At 33.1% G+C, this 20534-nt stretch overlaps 1 protein-coding gene across 1 annotated transcript; it reads right to left on the minus strand.

Moving 5' to 3' along the window:
- Positions 1–2521: 2521 nt before the first annotated feature.
- On the minus strand, positions 2522–4201 carry LOC110657114 (UDP-glucuronate 4-epimerase 1). The gene has a single exon (XM_021814200.2). It carries the CDS (start codon positions 4021–4023, stop codon positions 2728–2730), a length of 1296 nt encoding a protein of 431 aa, XP_021669892.1. The 5' UTR covers positions 4024–4201; the 3' UTR covers positions 2522–2727.
- Between the last annotated feature and the right edge of the window lie 16333 nt (positions 4202–20534).

Raw genomic sequence — 20534 nt, forward strand, 5'->3', positions numbered from 1 at the left:
TAGCTCCGGGTATATCATAGGTACACCCTTGTACATAGATTTTGATGTATACATGTAATTATATGTATGTAAATTATTTAAACAGTTATATAAAAACTTTTGTAATGTTATTTTAGTGTGTAATTGAAATGAAAATTATTTGTAATATTAATTTTAGTACTTTAATGAATGTACTATTTAATTTCTTATTGAGTTTGAATTTATGTATGGCTTCCTTTATGATGATTTTTGGATTGAAAATGAATTGAGATAGTTGATGCAAATGATTTATACATTTTTGAGATTGAATTGTGTTGAGAAATGATTTAAAATGGAGTTATGGTTGAGCAAAAATATTGGAAGTGTGTTTCTTTACAGGTTTTGAAGAACTGTTTTCTTAAAAATACAGCCAGCACTCTGTCAAAATTTTTATAAAAATTGTAAAAATTTTAATTACTTTAAAATTTGATTTATGACTTAGGGTCAAATAAAGGTTTTTAAAAATTTTGAAAAATTTTTGTAACACCAGACTTTAATTGATGATTTGATCTATGATCAAAATTTCACTTAAAGGCTTTTTAAGAAATATTCAATGTTCCCACCACTATTTAATTTCACAAAAATTATTTTAAAATCCCTTGTAGTATATTTAATGGGTTATCAGTAAGCGAAGTATGGTAATTCATTAGGTGTACTACGAGATCATGTTACATTTTACGGAGGAGTAGGGTGTGACACATATATTCAATTTAGGCCATATTGATCTCTTCCCTCTGAATTTCAATTTTGATTTTTAGGTTTAGAAAGTCATCCTCGTTGGTTTCAATCCTATTAATTTAAAAGTTTTTTGTGATTAGAGTGCTCACCTTTCGCTTTTGTATTCTACACTATCTTTTTTCCAAGAAATTGAGTAGAAAGTCTAAATCAAATGCATTCACTTCAATAGGGTTTAGAATTTAGGAAAAAGTCAATAATGAAAAAGATTATGCACTTTGATCTCTTGTTGGAAAAAATTCAAATTCAACACAAAATATGGCTTTGAAATGCATCGAAAATTTAAAAAATAAATCATGCCACATTGAAAATGTAATCTAGAGACAAACACCGCAATATATTTTGAATAATCAACTACCCATTAAAATCCCAATGCACATTGTTTAATGGGTAACTTCTTAAGTACATACTTTTCATAGGGCATGATGGACGTCCTTATTTCCCAAAAAAAGGAGATAATTTTCTTGAAGTATTAAAACTTCTAACATCACATAACAGAAGTAAGTGATGATGTCTTACATAATGTCTATAAAACAGTAAATGTACTTCACTAGTAATTTGATAGAAAATCTTATATGTTTATGGTAGAAATGTACAAATTGTAACTCGAAATTAGGTTGATGCCTCTAATGAAACCTGAGATGAATCCGAAAAAGATGGCAAATAGTTATTGTTGTGAAGTTTGGTAATAAAGAAGAATTTGTCAAAGAATGACTTTTAGATTTAGAGCATGTTAAAGGCACATCTACAACAACTCTTTAACTTGATATTGTTAAAAAAAAAATGAATATACTTGTTATATATTTTTTGTTATATATTTTTTGTCTTTGCAATAATTAACTTGATATTGTAGTAATATTTTTAGTTTTATTTTTTTTATTAATAATATTAAAACTTTATAAAGAAAAATGCATTATTTATTGTATTATCTATTTTAAGATTTTTTTTTAATTCCGACCATTAAAATATTACTTACGATAATAATCACATAAGCCCTTTCTAATAAGGCTTCAAAATCACATTGTATTTTTCTGTACTTTTCCATTTTTTATTTAATGAGTAGTTTCATAGACCGTTGGATAAATTAGCAGAAAACTAATAATTTTAGATAATGACAGCACCACATACAAAACAAAACCCATCAAGAAAACAAGTAGTACAAATACACTAACAGGCCCAATAAAATGCTAACGGCTTATTTACCCTTTTTTTATAATTCTTATATATATATATATATATATATATATATATATATATATATATATATTAAATAGATTAAAATTTAATAAATTATATTTTTTTTTAGTTTTAAATAAATATTATATATAAATTAATTAGGAGAATCCAAGTAAATAATCTTTCCCAATATTAAAAAAAAAAAATCCCACCAACATTTTTTCTACATAAAATTGTCGGCAAGCCATATCTATGAACAAATGTCGTGCAAATTCTTTAAAAACAAACAAATGTCAAGCAATTGACGCCAAACGTGCAGACTTTACAGCTGGTGTTGGAAAAAGATAGATCAGAGCTTTGCCGAATCCGGTGGATGCCGTACTCTCTTGTTTTTTTCGTTTACACTTACGTGGGACCCTTAATGCAATCGAATATTACGGCTGACCCATCTGTCCCTTTCTCCCTTAGCTGTCTCCTATCACAATTTATGGAGCCCTTATGTCTCCGGCTAATTATGTCTCCTATGAATCGGTCAGAACAAATCCGAAAAATCTCTAATTTAAAAAGATAAAATAAAATTACAGAGATAAAATTAAATATTAATGGCAAACTGTAATATTTTCACAAATTTTTTTTCATTACTTACATGAAAGGAGAAGAGGATTGTTCTCTAAGAAAAGAATAATGTGTTTTTTTTTTTTCTTTATATCATTTTCCCTATCTTTTTAGCTCCCAAGATTCTCTTTTCCCATTTTTTTTTTAAATTGAAAAAAAAAAAAGATTAAAAGAACAATCCACTTAATTTACAACTTTCCCGTGATTGTAGCCGTAAAACGAGAGATACCATTTAACAAACTTCTTCAATCCGGTTTGCAAATCAGTAGTCGGTTTATATCCGAGTTCTCTTCGGGCTAAGCTAATATTCGCGTGCGTGAATGGTACGTCACCGTTTCCAGGCATATCCACAATTTTCCTCTTTGCTTTCATCTTCAAGTGCTTCTCCAATATGCTCACCAGTGTCGGTACCGTAACCGGTGACGTATTCCCCAAATTGAAGATCCGATATTGTGCGGGTCCTAGCTTTTTACCGCCAGACCCGGTGCTCTTTCTCGCAGTGTCCAAAGAGCCCACGCAACCTTTAACTATATCATCGATGAAGGTAAAATCACGGGCCAAGTCCACCCGGTTTTTGCCCCGATATATCGTGATGGGCTTTCCTTGCAAAATATTTCTCGTGAACGAGAAATAAGCCATGTCGGGTCTCCCCCAAGGACCATAAACAGTGAAAAATCTCAACCCAGTAATTGAGAGGCCGTAAATGTTGCTATAAGCGTGGGTGATTTCCTCACCTGCCTTTTTTGTAGCCGCGTAGAGACTCGCCGGTTGGTCCGTTTGATCATATTCAGAGAAAGGAACTTTTTCGTTCAAGCCGTACACTGAGCTAGACGATGCCCAAACAATAGCCGGCTGGGGATTAGCCGATTTGCAAATCTCAAGAAGCGTGACCAAGCCAGCTATATTGGAATGGACATATGAGTGAGGATTCTCCATGGCGTATCTGACTCCGGCTTGAGCCGCCAAGTGCATCACGTGAGTGAAAGCCACCACGTCAAACAGCTTGGCTAAGAGCCGCGCGTCATTGACATCACCTTCGACGATGATAATGCCGTGTTTGTTAAGGAGAGATTTGCGGGCTCTCTTCAACGTCGGATCATAATAATTGTTAAAATTATCGAATCCAACGACTCCGTCTCCGCGTTTCTTGAGCGCTAAGGACACATGGGTACCAACGAAACCAGCAGCTCCAGTGACGAGAACGGATAAGCCCCCGGAGCGTTGGATCTGGGCAGAATTCCGGACTTGTTTCTCCCATTGAATACCGCCCCAAGAAGAAGACAAGTACTTGCTACCGGAATCGATGAAACTCTGGAAACTCAAGTAGGAAGCGGTCAAAGCAATCAAGAAAAGAGCCCATAAGAACATGTTGCTGGTAGAGGCAAAACAACGATGTAAATGGCGGTTCATGGTGTGTGGACGGTCTATCTTGAACTTGCCAGGCGTCGACGGGAATAGCTCCTCCTCCAATGAAGGCATATTCTTGATCCTGATTTGTTTTCAAACAAGTAAAATTTTATTTCCTCGGTTTTGGATTAGGGAAAAGAGAGAAGATTTGTACAGATGCAGAGAAATTAGTGGGTGATAAAATTTTCTGCACCTGCTAATATAGGGAAAGAAAGGGAGAGTTATATATAGTGGTAACCCACAAGACGCGACAAGGAGGTGAACGCGTTTATGGACGGCCAGATTGGAGAAGACTGGACTAGTAGGAGAGAGAGAGAGCTTAATAAGAAATTATTATTATTATTATTATTATTATTATTATTATTTTTTATTTTTTTTTCTAAAATTATTATTTTAGATTAACAAAACAGAATCGCGGTTTTGGACTTCCAAATCAAATAAAGGAGTGATTAGTGGAAATTTGGTTTGTTTGTTTCTGTTTACATTCTTTTATCTTTGCCTTATTCTTAATTCTAATTTTAATTTAGTGGAAACATTTTTCACTTTCATCTTTTTTCCGGGATATTATTTTTTAATTAAAATATATAAAATAATAAAATATATTTAAAAATTAATATGGATGTTACATATGTTAATTGTAATTTGTTTTAATAATTTTTAACATAAAATTAATAATTTTATTAAAATTGAATTTAACCCACTTAAAAAACTGTTGTTTATTTTGGTACATTTGAAAAAGTTTTGTTCACTCTTCGGCTTTTCCAGAAAATGATTGGTCTCTCAATTATTTTGTTTTAGCCAGCTTGACAATTGCGGTGATGGGCTCGCCAAAGAAAAGTCTAACAATTACACTACGGGCGGTGTAGATCATGAAAATGAACTAACACAGTATTCGCTTTTCATCAGTTACGAGGGATCATAGCTCTCTCGTCGAAATTTCATTCTCTTCTAGTTATTATTTTTTTTTTAGGTTCTCACAGTTAATGATTCCTTAGTTTAAATTATAATTTGATTGGTTTGGACTTTATTATTTATATTAAGATCAGGGAATGATGAAACAGATAGTTTGAGCAGATTTCTTCTGATTAACAATGTTGAAATAGAATTCTAAACAGTAATTTTAAAATTCTTTTAAAAATAAATTAAAGAATAATAACATTAACCGTAAGTAGAAGTGAAGAGAAGATATAGAAAATAAAGAGATAATAAATTTTTATTCAAAATTATTGCTATTTATAAAATATTTATACATCTTTAAATAGATACAATAGTTCATTTTGTATCTATTAGAATAATCACATCTATTTATTTACATATTTTATAACAGATACAACAATTCACTCTATATCTCTTAGAATAAAATAATTATACCTATTCATATATACCTCTTAGAACAGATACAATTCTTGATAATAAATAGTTTTCTTTGATGCCTTTTAATGAACGGACATAATTATTTCGATATGAGACAACTTTTATATCACTAATTATTTATAACAATCTTTCACTTAGTTAGTAATAAACACAATCAACATAAATTAAGATTTATGCATACAAAAAATGCCTTTTAACTTAAACTTACTCTCAGTATGAATATTTCAAAATATTATAGAAATTATTGGTTATATTTAAATATTAAACCATAATTCCTATATTGACAAGCTCGAAAATATTATATACATAAATCTTATTAACTTCTTTAAAACATTCACAGTGAGATTTAGCACTGTATTATGGCCTTGTGCTATCTCCTGAATTCATAAACACTTACAAAGCTTTATTATCCAAACTTTGATAGAACCGGCACCACTTCTTGTGTTTATATAGGTGAAGTTTAAACTATGTCACAATTATGAACTTCTTGATTCTAAACCATACCCAGTATCATCATTAAGAGCAATAAATACTCAAACTCTTTTCTTAAGCACTGCTTAAATTTTTAGTGCTCGCAAACTGTCACAAATTATTACTTGTTATTACCTTTTAAACCTTTGAAATTGCTAAGCAATAAGAAAGGTAAGATTTCCATTACTCGTGACAAGTTAGAAAAATTTTAAACCCATCGCACATGTAGTGCTACTAATCATATCCCTTGAGAGCTCTTTGGTTAATGGGTCAGCAAGATTATTCTTTGATATGATATATATAATTGCGATAATACCATCAGAAATTAGTTGTCTAACATACTCATGTCTCAAAGCAATATGTCTAGACTTGCCATTATTAATCTTGCTAAATGCTCTTGACATGGTAGCTTCACTATCATAGTGTAAAGAGATTACTGGCATTGGATGTGGCCACAACTTTATATCTATCAATAAATTTCTTAGACATTCTGCCTCTCTACCTACTGTTGTTAAAGCAATAAACTCAGATTCCATTGTGGAATGGGTGATGCATGTCTATTTCTTATAAGCCCATGAGATAGCTCCTCCACCTAAAGTGTATATCCAACCAGATGTAAACTTATTATCATTAATACTAGTTATCTAACTGGCATGACTATAACCCTCAAGTACTGAAGGAAACTTATTGTAAAATAAGGCAAAAGACTTTGTCCTTTTAAGATAACCAAGAACTTTTCCAACAGCTCTCCAATGATTAGTGTTAGGATTATGAGTATATCTTGAAAGTTTACAAGTAGCAAAAGTAATATCTGGCCTAGTACAATGCGTAACATACATCAAATTACCAATTGCACTAACATAGTGATATTACCCACTCAAAAGTCCAAGTCAGATTGTTAAACTGAACCAACATGGTAGTCAAAGTAGTCAAATCTATCCAGCATAATAGTCAAAAGTCTGATGACGATTTGAAGACAAAGGAGCCAAACATAAAGTAGATCGAGTAATACCTTTGCTCACCCAACAGGGTGAATGAAAGGTTTTACCGAACAAACAAACGAATCAGATAGAAGCTCGGATCTCACGAGTCAAGCGGTAATCATGCCAACAATTAGGTAAAAGCAATTTTCACGAAAAAAAATCTCAAAGATTCAGCAAAGATCAAATCCACAAATAAAGTAATGGCTATTTTCTAAAAACCTATAAATATCAAATGATGAACCAGAAACACGTATGTTTGCAAACTCTACAACTCTTTTTCACTGAAATATTCTTTGTTTTCTCTCAAGAACTAGATCTCTAACTTGAGTGTCAAAGTGGCCTGCCAGAAGGCCATCTACCTCACCTCTCTCTCTTATTGCAGGCTTATATGTCATTAGGACCAAGACCACAAGGACCACTGGTAGCATCAGTGGCATTGTCTGTGGGAAATCTTAGATTACTAGCTAAAATATTTACATCTGAGATCATCATTTTTTTTTCTCTTCGATATTTTCTTTTTTACTACCAGTAGTCTTTAATTCTTAGACCTAATCATTCCCGCAATATTTGTGATTTTTTTTTTCTCTTTAATGGCTAAAGATTTAAGGACTCCAAAAAAGGGCATTATTTCTATCACTCCGACACTGAGAGGAGATCCACCAGCATCATTCTTGGTTTCAAATGTGGTCGTTCCCACCATCTCTTCCGATGCACAAATCCTATCACACAACACTATCCCAGATTAACAAAATCTTTTCTAAGGAATGGCACCAAATCAAATTTTTTAGTGCATTCAGGAGATGGAGGCCTAGATTTCATTTCTCAAATGTAACACCCCTGTTTGCATAGCTTGGTAGATTTCATTGTTCCGGTGACCGGTGTCGGTCCGGACAATTAAGGAGATTAGAGCCACACTTAAGACAACTTGAGAAGCCATAAACACAAATAATTAGTAATGTTTAATTAGTTAACTATAAATAAGAAAAACAAAACATAAGAAGTTAAACGAGCTGAGAGTCACAGCGATGAGTGACCTCCTCAGGAACGACTGCGAAGTCGTTTTAAACTCAAATTTCGAACCGTAAAATGTGACGCCACGGTCCTTAGGACCCTTATGAATACAGTGGAAAACAGAAAATCACGAAAAAGAACTGTTAAGCCAGTCAAATAATTAGGTCAGGGAGCCAGAAGAAATATAGAATTATTTGCAAACCGGGGTGAACCGGCGAGGGGCAATTTGGTCAATTGATCCCGAGAGCTGACTCCTGACCTAACTGTCAAATAAAATCGGAGAAAAGAAAATTTCTGAATCGAGAATTAAATTAAAGAACTAATAGAAAAAAATAAATAGAAAAAAAAAGAAAGAAGTTAGAAAAGTCAAAGGTGATGACATCATAAAGGATGTCATAAAAGATTAATTAAATTATTTTATTAAATTGGGAATTTTGGTCTTCAAAGAGGGATAAAGATAAAGAAAACAAAAGAAAAAAAAATTAGAAAAAGGTCTTCTTCCCCCTTGGTTGCCGCCCCACCTTCTCCCTCTCTTCTCCATGAAAGTTTCTTCCATTAAGCTTACACTTAAGCTTAATTTGCTCCACTTAATCTTTATAAATCCCCTAAAAACCTTGTTAGAACTTGCAATCTCAACTTAAGCACAAGGATTACAAGAAGAAAGAGGAGTTAAAGATAGGGTTTGGAGGATTTAAGAAAGGTTAGTGTGCTAACTTTCAATTTTCTACTTCAAATGCATGTTTAGGTATTTAAGTGAGCTTAGAACTTGATTAAATGAAACAAATATGGGGAAGGACCATTGCTGAAATTTCATCCAGCTTAGAGGGAGTATGATTTTGTATGGCTTGAGGGTTTTGAATGAGTTTAGGAACCTTACTTAGTTGATTGATTAGCATTAAAACCATTAGAAGTAGTTAAATGCATGAAATTGATGAGTTAGGGTTTTGAATGCTAGGGTTTGTGAACCAAATTTTGGAGAAATGCACAAATGATGACTTTGGTATATTGTGAGATGAAAAATGGTCAATAATGACCAAAAGAGATGTGTGAGAATTTTTGGAATGAAAACCAAATTCGTAGGTCCAATGGTCATGCTACTGGCAGCATGACCAAACCAACTTTGAAGGACCAAAACGGAAATTTTACAAGTCCAATTGATATACCACCAATTGAGGATGAAAATAGACATAAAATAGCACAATTTTCATTAAGGAACTATGGCCAAAAACTGACTAAAACTTGGTGAACCAATTGACCAAAGTGAAATGAGAGCAGGCTGCCACTGCACCAAACTGACTAACTGTTCATTTGGTCATAATTCGAGCTAGACAGGTCAAATTGACCTGAAATTTTACCAGAAATTAGATAAGATATAGATCTAAAACTTTCATGAAGAACACCACCCCAAATTATGCCATTAACCCATTCAAATTATTGAGCAAAGTTGAGTTATTCTTCAGAATTCCATTTGAGCAGTAATGTTTGAAGGGCTATAACTCTCTCTAGGAAACTCGGATTTAGGTGATTTTTGAACCAATGGAAACCTAAGACATAGTAGAACATTTCATATGAAGAAAGTTAGACCAAATTAGGAACTTAACTTGATCAAATTACTGAACAAAGTTGGACCAAAAATCTGCCAGGACCAAAATCTCAGCATGAGCGATTACGTGAACAAAGAATTGTATTTTGGCCATAACTTGAGCTACAAAACTCCGATTGGGGTGATCCAAAAATTAGAATACACTGAAGACAATAAGGAACATTTTCTATGAAGGAAGTTTTGCCAAATTCCAACAGTAGATTGACCAATGGAACAGTGCAACTTCGGAGCACCAAAACCGAAAATTGGCAATTTTGCCAAAATGACTTAAGCTTTGAGAAAATGACCAAAACCAACAAGTTTAATGGCCAAAATGTGGTATGTGGGTGAAGTTGGAGTTCCCATACCTATTAAGCCTTAAAAAGTCAATAATTTGACTTGAATAGTGTAGTGAATAGTAACCCGAAACACAAAAATTTCAAGAACGTCGAAATTAGCACGTTAGAGCTAGGTATAAGTAAAGTTAAATTTATTTTTGGATTTATGTTAAATTATGGTACTGAAACACTATATAATTGTGTGTTTCAGTGGAAAAGAATACCGAGACAGAACCCGAGGAGTCGAGTTAAGGCCAAAAGGCGACTCATTTGAGGTTTGTGCACAACTAACTCTTTTGTTGTTTTTCAATTCCAAATTGATTTGAAATAAATTTATTATATGATTCATGATTTTTGTTGTGTTGAGAATTTTCACTTATTGAATGAAATTGTATAATTTGAATATAAATTTTCTTATGCATTTAAGGATTTATTGCATTGGTTTGATGATTGTAAATATTAAGTTTGATGTGTTGCCAACCTTGAACATGAATTTATGATGATTAAATATGCTGATGATTTGTAAACACTTTGTAAATAAAAATTGTTTTGAATATGATTTGAAACCACAGTTGACATGACAAAATATGTTGTGAATTCTCATTAGCTTGTCTAGTGAGATAACTCCTCCACTTGATGGGGCGAGTTTCTTCCTCTCTGGCTTGCCAGTTGGGGAATGATGTGAATGAGTACTCATATATACTAGCTAGTCTTTGTTTCTCCCTTTTAGCCTCGGTTATTGGGAGAATGTGAAATGTCGTGGTGTACAACACGGCATCTATTCGAATTTTAGGTCATGGGTTCGACTGTGTGTATTGTTGGCAACGCCCTTTAAATTATGCATGATTTGATAAATTGTGATTGAAATAAATAATTTGTCAGTGATTCAAAAATTTTTGTATTGTTTCGGAATTTAAAAGAAATGTAAATAAATAGTTATTATTTGACCAAAATGTTATTCAAATGAATAATTTGCATGAATGGAAATGTTGATTTCTGAAGGTCATGGATTTTGAAGAATTTAGAAATTTTAAAATTCTATTTGTTATGAATTGTCAAGCATAAATTGTATTAAGTTTTAAATTATTAGTTTGTGCACCACTGAGTTCACCACTCAGCGATAGCTTTGTATGCTGTCGCAGATATAGAGACTAGAGGAGCAGCAGATTGAGCTGCTGAGGACAGGGGAGCTACCTGCTAGAAGTTATCGGGTATAATTTATACAATGACTGTAAATATTCATTTTGATGTATGTATTGCACGTGATTGTATGGACATGTAAAATCGGTCTTGAGCAGCTTGTACAAAGTTTGTATAAAGTTGTAATAAATTTTAGTTTGAATTTTCTTAATGTAAATTTCTAGTATGATGAATATAAATTGTTTTGTCTCTAATGAAATATGAGTGGAACTGTTTTATTTAATTTGAATGAAATGTATTGCTAGTATTTTGAGAATTATTGAATTTTGAACTTGAGAAATTGATTGAAATCATTGTGGAGTTGTTGAAATGGATTGAGTTTGATTGTGAAATTGAAGTAGTTGTTGAGAAAAATTTTTAGAAGTGCTTTTTACAGGTATTTGAAGAACTGGTTTCTCAAAATACAAACAGAACTCTGTCAAAATTTTTATAAAATTTGCGGAAAACTAAATGGACCAAAAATATTAACTAGATTTACTTTTAATTAAATGTTTTTAATACCTATTAGAAAATGCTCACCACTTGTCAAAAGTAAGAAAATTGTTTAAAATCCCTTGTAGGGTACTTAATGAGTTATCGGTAGGTGAAGTTCGATAGTTCATTAGGTATTCTACGGGATCATGTTATGCCTTACAGAGGGGTAAGGTGTGACATCAAAGGTTTGATCCCAGGGACAAGTGCCCCACCAGGGACACCTGCCCCAGAAACATGAAGGGTCATAGAAGCAGATCCTTCTAGAGTAAAGGGAAAAATGCAGGAAATCACCCGATCAATAAATAATAACTCAGGAAGAAAGAATGGATAAGACACAGTGAGCGAACAAGAGGAGCAGTCCAACGAATCGCCCCACCCACAGATAAATTTGGGATTGGTGAAAGCAATACAAAAATACCAAAAGCAGGTCGAGGAAGAGAATATTAGCATGGGAGATAAATCTCCACTGTCCGAGCTAATCCTAGCCGAACAGTTCCCATCAAAATTCAAATTGCCTACCCTTGAGTATGATGGGACAACAGATCTAATGAGCCACGTGGAAAACTTTTGAACAACCATGATTCTCCAAAATGTGAATAATTACCACCTGTGCCAAGTTTTCCTGACAAAACTAACCGGTTTGGCACAAAAATGGTACCAACACCTCAAGCTTGGATCGTTCAGAATTTCCACCAGCTCGCCACCAAGTTTAAGAATAAGTTCATTTCTTCCATACCTCCTAAAAAACTATCTTCTAATCTTTAAAAAATCAAATAGTGCGAGGGTTAATCGTGAAGGAGCGGAAGCGCGAAAAACACAAGTTTATACCATTGAATTCAAAAATTTTCACCTAGGGTCACATGCATCATACAAGATTTATTTTTATCTATTTGATTTCAATGATAAACAACATATTAAAACACTTTTAATATGTTTTTGGATCTGTATTTGCTATTTAACATTTTAAATTAATTAGATTAATTTTAGAACCCTAGATTAAATCAAGAACAAATACACTAACCTCTTGATGCACTGCAGTGTATTTGTGCCTTTCAGTTGCGTTTTCAGGACACCGGATGTTGTCCCTCTAGCTTATCCACACCAAGAATATCTATAGTAGCCCTTGAACAGCTTCTAAAGCTTTTTCTATTATTTAGAAAATCAAGTTCTACCTTTTAAGAGATTAAAGATGTAAACAGGACACTAGAAATGATTTCTAATATTTTTAATTCAAGAGATTGTTTGCTAATCTCTTGGAATAGATGAGAGATGAAGAAAAAGAGAGAGAGAGCTTCAAAATGGCGTCATAAAGGAGGAGTAGCTGCTGGTTGTGTTTTTTTTTTTTTTTTATAACAACACTTATATAGCTAGGTCAACACATTAAACCCTTACCACATGTCACCCTGTAATTGGTTCTAGGTTTAATTGACCCAATCACATTGTGCCAAGTGTTAAACCTATATTTAATCTTAATTTTAATCATCTTACATGATTAAAAGACATTTGGCAAGCTTATGTGTAATGCCATGTGTCACCATCTCATGGTGCGATATGTCACCCTGTGAAATGACCAAAATGCCCCTCTTAATTTTGAGTTCTCAACCCAAAATAATTATTTCTCTTCTTCTAATCAATTTATATCAAATATAAATTAATTAATTAATCTTTATTAATTAATTTCTCATTAATTAAATTCATATTTAAACACTTTAAATATAAATTTAACTTATACTGTACATCCAATAGTCTAGATTTGGTTTTAAGTTATGCTAGGGACTTTGCAATCTAATTGCAAACCAAACCTAATTAATTAATTAATTAAACTCTTTAATTAACTAATTAAATCATATTTAAATAGGTGATAACTTGTGTATGTGTGTGACTTACTAGGCTCATCACTAATTAGCAATGAGATATGATATGAACTCTTAATATCATCAGAACTCTTTCTTAACATAAATGATTTCTCTAAATCATTTTATGCACCTCATAGACCATGGTTAACACCTAGCATAGCATGCCATAGCCACCCAATTAGTAATAATGTTTACCTTAAATGAACTTATAATCATATGTTACCATGCACTAGAATCTCTCTGTTACAAATCCCAACTCAAGCTGGAGTCATGGTTTATGTCAAACTCCATTTGCTATGAATATTATGTTCTCTTTTAATGACAGTTCTTGATTAAAAGATTTTCTCATCAGAAACTCTTTTCTGAATAAATCTATCTATCCTGGCCAGGAACTTGAAACATCAAGAATAATTAAATGAACATAGGATTTTATCTCTATTTACTTAGAGGAACAGATTCCATCTTGATCAACACCTACCTCCATATATAACTAGTAGGAGCCAACATATGCCCATATACCCATACACAGTACAAGTATGAAAGCAATATCAAACTCAAACCACCTATATACAAGATAACTGTGTTATCTCAGGTCTAAAAATTATATTCACTGATATGATTTATGACAATGCATTGACAAGAGTAAACTCCATATGCTTGTCATAAGTGTCACTGGTTCAGCTTACTTATCATTTATAAGTGCCTATCATGTTTGTCATATGGCATGAGACTCACCATTCCATCTTATTTATATCTCATATAAATAACTTGGGAACAAACATGAATACAATCTTTCTAGATAAGTCATGTCCTTATTATGAAGTATTCTCGATTGTGAACCTATTTATGATACTTTGTACTAAAAATACTGTCACTCATATTCTTAACAACTTAAGAATAGAATTTCTAACAAAATATCAATGGACCTCTTCTATTACACATAAATATATTATGTAAATGGAAAAGTGGAATTGCCTTTTATTAATAAAAACATGTACAAGATACATACTAAATGATATGCTTTAGGGCATACTACTAACAATCTCCCACTAGCACTAGAGCCATTCATTACAATATCTTAGACCCATCTTCTCAAGATGTCGGTCTAGCTGAGTCTATGACATAGGCTTAGTGAATGGATCAGCTGGATTTTCAGCTGATGCTATTTTCTGTATGGCTACATCGCTTCGCCCAACTATTTTTCTGATAATATGGTAGCGCCTTTCTATGTGTTTGGATTTCTGGTGAGACCTGGGTTCCTTAGCCTGTATGACTGCTCCATTGTTGTCACAGTGTAGTGGAACTGCTGACTCAATGGAAGGAACTACTGCAAGTTCTGTCACGAACTTCTTTATCCAAATAACTTCTTTTGCAGCATCTGATGCAGCAATATACTCAGCCTCTGTAGTGGAATCTGCAGTCATGCTCTGTTTGGAACTCTTCCAACTGACTGCACCTCCATTACAAATGAACACATACCCAGAGGTTGACTTTCTATCATTGATATCTGATTGAAAATCAGAATCAGTATAACCATCCAATTGCAAGTCTCCACCTCCATATATCAAGAATAAATCCTTAGTTCTTCTCAAGTACTTAAGGATATTCTTGACAGCTATCCAGTGTTCCAAACCTGGATTAGATTGATACCTGCTAGTCAAACTAACAGCATATGCGATATCTGGCCTAGTACACAACATTGCATATATTAAACTTCCAATAGCCGAAGCATATGGAATCCTGGCCATCTTATCTCTTTCTTCAGGTGTCTTTGGAGACATCTCTTTAGAAAGATGGATACCATGTCTCACTGGTAACAATCCTCTCTTAGAATCAAGCATGTTAAACCTCTTTAACACCTTTTCCAAGTATAGACTTTAGGATAAACTAATTATTCTTTGTGCTCTATCTCTATAGATGCAAATCCCAAGAGTATAAGTTGCCTCCCCTAAGTCTTTCATGGAGAATGTATTTGACAACCATACCTTTACAGTTGTCAACATACATGTGTCATTACCCATTAACAATATATCAACCACATATAAGACAAAGAAAGTTATAGCACTGTCACTAACCTTCTTCTATACACATGGCTCATCCTTATTTTTAATAAAACCAAATGATTTAATGGCTTTATCAAAATGGATGTTCCAACTCCTCGAAGCTTGCTTCAACCCATAAATGGATCACTTTAGCTTGCATACCTTGGAACCATCTTGGGATTCAAAACCCCTAGGTTGTTCCATGAAAATGTTTTCTTCAATGTATCCTTTGAGAAAAGCTGTTTTGACATCCATCTGCCAAATCTCATAATCATAGTATGCAGCTATTGCTAATAGAATCCTAATTGATTTAAGCATGGCAATAGACGAGAAAGTCTCCTCATAGTCGATTCATTGCCTTTGGCGAAACCCTTTCGCTACTAGCCTTGCCTTATAGGTCTCTACCTTTCCATCAGAATCAATTTTCTTCTTGAAAACCCATTTGTTCCCTATAGGTACAATACCTTCAGGTGGGTCAACAAGATCCTAAACTTGATTCTTATATATGGAATCAATTTCGGATTTCATAGCATCAATCCATTTTGAAGAGTCTATATCTGGTATAGCTTCTTCATAGGTAAGTGGATCATTTCTATGATCTACTTCTTCATGAGTAGATAACTCTTGTTCTTCTTCATGAAGGAAACCATATCTCACTGGTGGGTGAGATACCCTGGTTGTTCTGCGAGGAATAGCTATAGATGTTTCATCAATGGGTGTAGGTTGACTAGATGGATCTATATCCATCTGATCTGTTGGTTAGTCAGAATTCTCCAATTCCAACTCTATTTGCCTTCCTTTGCCTCATTCTTGAACAAACTGTTGTTCAAGAAATGTGGCATCTCTACTTATCACAACCTTTTGTGAAGTAGGCAAATAAAAATAATATCCAAAACTATCTTTTAGATATCCAACAAATCGACCTTTTTCTGATCTGGTTTTCAATTTATCAGTGTTCATCCTTTTAACATAAGCTGGACAACCCCAAATCTTAACATGCTTAAGACTTGGTTTTTTTCCATGCCATATCTCATAAGGTGTGGAAGAAACTGATTTTGATGGAATCCTATTCAGAATATACAAAGCTGATTCTAATGCAAATCCCCAAAAGGAGATTGGCATATCAGTATAGCTCATCATACTACGTACCATATCTAATAGGGTACGATTTCTCCTTTCAGATACATCATTCAGCTGTGGCGTTCCTAGAGGAGTCAACTGGGAAACAATACCATGCTCTCTCAAGTATTTGTCAAATTCAGTACTCAAATATTCACCTCCACGATCTGATCGAAGAGCTTTAATACTCTTTCCTGTTTGATTTTCTACTTCAGATTTAAATTCTTTGAATTTTTCAAAGGATTCATGTTTGTATTTCATCAAATACAAATACCCAAACCTTGATTTATCATCAGTAAAGGTAATAAAGTAATGAAAACTGCCTCTGGCCATTTCCTTAAATGGACCACATACATCACTATTATTAGCTTCAAAATATTTTCAGCCCTTAGCCCTTGTCCAACAAAGGGTGATCTAGTCATTTTGCCCTGAAGGCAAGATTCACAAGTTGGAGTAGGCTCAGAGCCCAATGAGGATAGAATCCCCATTTTCTCCAGTTTTGCAATCCTATCTTCTGTAGCATGACATAACCTTAAGTGCCAAATATATTTTGAACTTAAGTTGGTTTTCACTATGGCATTGCATTCTTTTAGATTGCTATACTCTGGGCAGTTCCCTTTCCAGTGCCCATCCTTATGGCAGTGGAAACACTTTCCTTTGCCTCCATCAGCTTTAATCTTTCCTTTCTGTTTAGCTATTTTCTTGGAAGGACCAGGTATCTAAGGTTTCTTTTTCTTATTGCCCTTCTTCTTGTTGGACTTTTCAGCAGAAGAAGATGCAATCAAAGCTACCTCTTTTCCTTTATTGCCCGGCATATTCTTTTGGACAATAACCAGCATGTTGAGTAAACCAGCTAAGGTGCATTCCTGTTTAGTCATATGGAAATTTGTCACAAAATTCCCAAAAGACTCAGGAAGGGACTGAAGGATGAAATCCGTCTGTAGTTGGAAATCCATGTTGAAATCAAGATGTTCCAACTACTCAATTAGCCGAATCATCTTATGGACATGATCCCTAACATTTTGTCCCTCAGACATCCTTATACGGAACAGCTACCTAGATATCTCATACCTAGCATTCCTGTTGTGCTCACCATACAACTCTTGTAGGTGAAGGAGGATCTCACTCGCACTCTGCATGTTTTCATGCTGCTGTAACTCATTACTCATGGAAGCAAGCATGCAACACTTAGCTCTCATATCATGCTCCTTCCACTTGTCCAAACTTTCATGTTCCTCTTGAGTGGCCTCTGGAGGTAAGGGACCAGGAACATTTGAATCTAGAACATATCCTATATGTTCAAGGTTCAGGACAAGTTTCAAATTTCTTAGCCAATCAGAGAGATTAGGTCCTGTCAACCTATTGCGATCAAGTAAGCTTGCAAGGATATTGGATGGTGGTGGTTGTTTTGTGCTCATTATTATCAGAAATTAACTGCAGAAAATAACCAGATTAATTAATAAATGTATCAAGTAATTAACGAAAATGATTATGGTCTTTTAATCAAATTGGTCCTCCCACTAACTTATCGAATCCTACACTTCCAAAGTAGGAAACGGAAATCCTAGTTGGATGGATTTCTAGTGGGTGATTGAATTCTTATAATTCTATTGATCATCCTCAGGTACATCCATTATTGGAATTACAATAAACTATAAGTGAGCAACTCTTGCTCATCACATCTCATGTGAGGTTCAATCCTTTACCTAGCCCCTAATGCTCAAAATCTCAGGTACAACTATTATTGACTTATCTTGTATTAGTTAAGTTGATCCCATTGAGCCAGTAATTTCGCAAATAATTTTAATGTCCTCAGGTACATCCAATATTGGCCACCAAACCATTTACATATTTATAACATCTCATGCTTAACAATTATTCTTAAGAAAATCTCTTAAATTAATTGCATCTTATGCAAGTATTTAAAATTTCTTAAAATAATTGCCTCAATGGAGGGCCTATGTTATAATTACTTTAATTATAGCATTTCCAACTTAATCATTTGTTTGGAAGATTTTATGGTCATCCTAATTACTATTAAGGTCTCACTTTGCACATTATCCATTTAGCATGCATATATCATATAATTGCATACATTCCCATACATCTCATGCATTCGTGGATAAGCAGTAAATATGGTATGATCATGGACTTTCTAAGGGATTCGATTCTGAGCCACCAAGAATTGAATCAGGGCATTCCTAGGTGCATTTCATTCATTCATTTTACAAGAGCTGTTGAAGGAGTACATAATCAACACTTGATCTTGAATTCCTCCCACTGGTCCCACCAATGCTCTTAACCTCCTTGAACTTCTTGCAATCCAATATTATATAGTAATCCTTGGCATACCAAGGCAAATTTACAAGAACTTAAATAAATAAAATTACAACCCAAAAATTATTACAAACTTAATAATACATGTCCAAAATAAATTAAAATAAATTAATTAATTTACAATCCCAAAGAAACATAAAAGAAATAAATCCAATCACATTGGTCTTTTATAGTCCATGATCATCCATCATGCATATCACTATGTAACAATTAAACAAAACATACATACTTAAATTAAATTGAATATCTCATATTCAACTTAAAAATCCATATTTGAATATGATTTAAATAAATTTAAAAATTCAGATTTGAATCTCATTCAAACAAATTTAAAAATTCAGATTTGAATCACATTCAAACAACCTTAAAAATTCAGATTTGAATCACATTCAAACAATTTTTAAAAAATCAGATTTGAATCACTTTCAAACAATTTTTAAAAATTCAGATCTGAATATTATTTAAACAACTTTAAAAAATCAGATTTAAATATAATTCAAATAACTTTAAAAATTCAGATTTGAATCACATTCAAACAACTTTTAAAATTCAGATTTGAATCACATTCAAACAATTTTTAAAATTCTGATTTGAATCATAATTTAATTGTGTGATTAAAATTCTAATTAAACAATTTAATTAGATATAGGATGAGCTTTTAGATCATACAACAATTGTCACACCTTACCCCTCTGTAAGGCATAACATGATCCCGTAGAATACCTAATGAACTACCGCACTTCATCTACTGATAACTCATTAAGTACCCTTCAAGGGATTTTAAAACAATTTTCTTATTTTTGATAAGTGGTGAGCATTTTCTAATAGGTATTTAAAACATTTAATTAAGTTTGAAAGCTAGTTGGAAGTTTTGGCCCATTTTATTTTTCCATAAATTTTATAAAAATTTTAACAGAGTTCTGTCTGTATTTTGAGAAAACAGTTCTTCAAATACCTGTAAAAAGCACTTCTAAAAAAAATTTCTCTCAACCACTACTTCAATTCCACAATCAAACTCAATCAATTTCTCAAGTTCAAAATTCAATAATCCTCAAGGTACAGTCAATCAATTTCATACATTCATATTTCTTTAAAGATAAACAATTTATACATACATCATATAAAAATTTACATTAAGAAAATCCAAACTAAAATTTATTACGAATTTTATACAGATTTTGTACAAGCTGCTCAAGACCCATTTTCACATGTCCATACACTTCTATGCATTACATACATCAAAATAAATATTTACAATCAGGGTATATATTATACCCGATAGCTTCAAAGCAGGAAGATTCTCAATCCTCAGCAGCTCAGTCTGCTGCTCCTCTAGTCTCTATATCTGCGACAGCAATAAAAGCTATCGCTGAGTACTAGGACTCAGTGGTGCACAACATACTAAAATAATCTTTATGCAAAATATAAATCATATTTATTTAAAAATTTGACTAAACATGAGCATTAAACACAAAATATGAATTATGAGATTTTAATGCAAACCAAGTTCATTTCAAAGTATCAAAACACATTTCATAAAATCCACAGTTAGATCATGCCATTCGAAACAAATAGAATCTTAATAGCCAGAGGCTAAAGAGAAATCACATCACAAGGCTAGCTAGCTCAAATATATGGATATCCATTCACATCCTCTTCTACTGGCACACCTCAACACTTCTCCAGAGAAGGAATCAAAATTCGAAACTAATTACCCCCACTATTTGTATTAGTGAGGTGTTCAAATATATGGTCATGACACTGTGGTTTCAAAACTTATCTTAACAATTTGCTAA

The sequence above is a fragment of the Hevea brasiliensis genome, chromosome 13 (genome assembly GCF_030052815.1).
Source record: "Hevea brasiliensis isolate MT/VB/25A 57/8 chromosome 13, ASM3005281v1, whole genome shotgun sequence".
Classification (NCBI taxonomy): Eukaryota; Viridiplantae; Streptophyta; class Magnoliopsida; order Malpighiales; family Euphorbiaceae; genus Hevea; species Hevea brasiliensis.

Coding starts and splice junctions, on each gene's coding strand:
- LOC110657114 (XM_021814200.2), bottom strand. CDS start 4,023: ATGCCTTCATTGGAGGAGGAGCTATTCCCGTCGACGCCTGGCAAGTTC.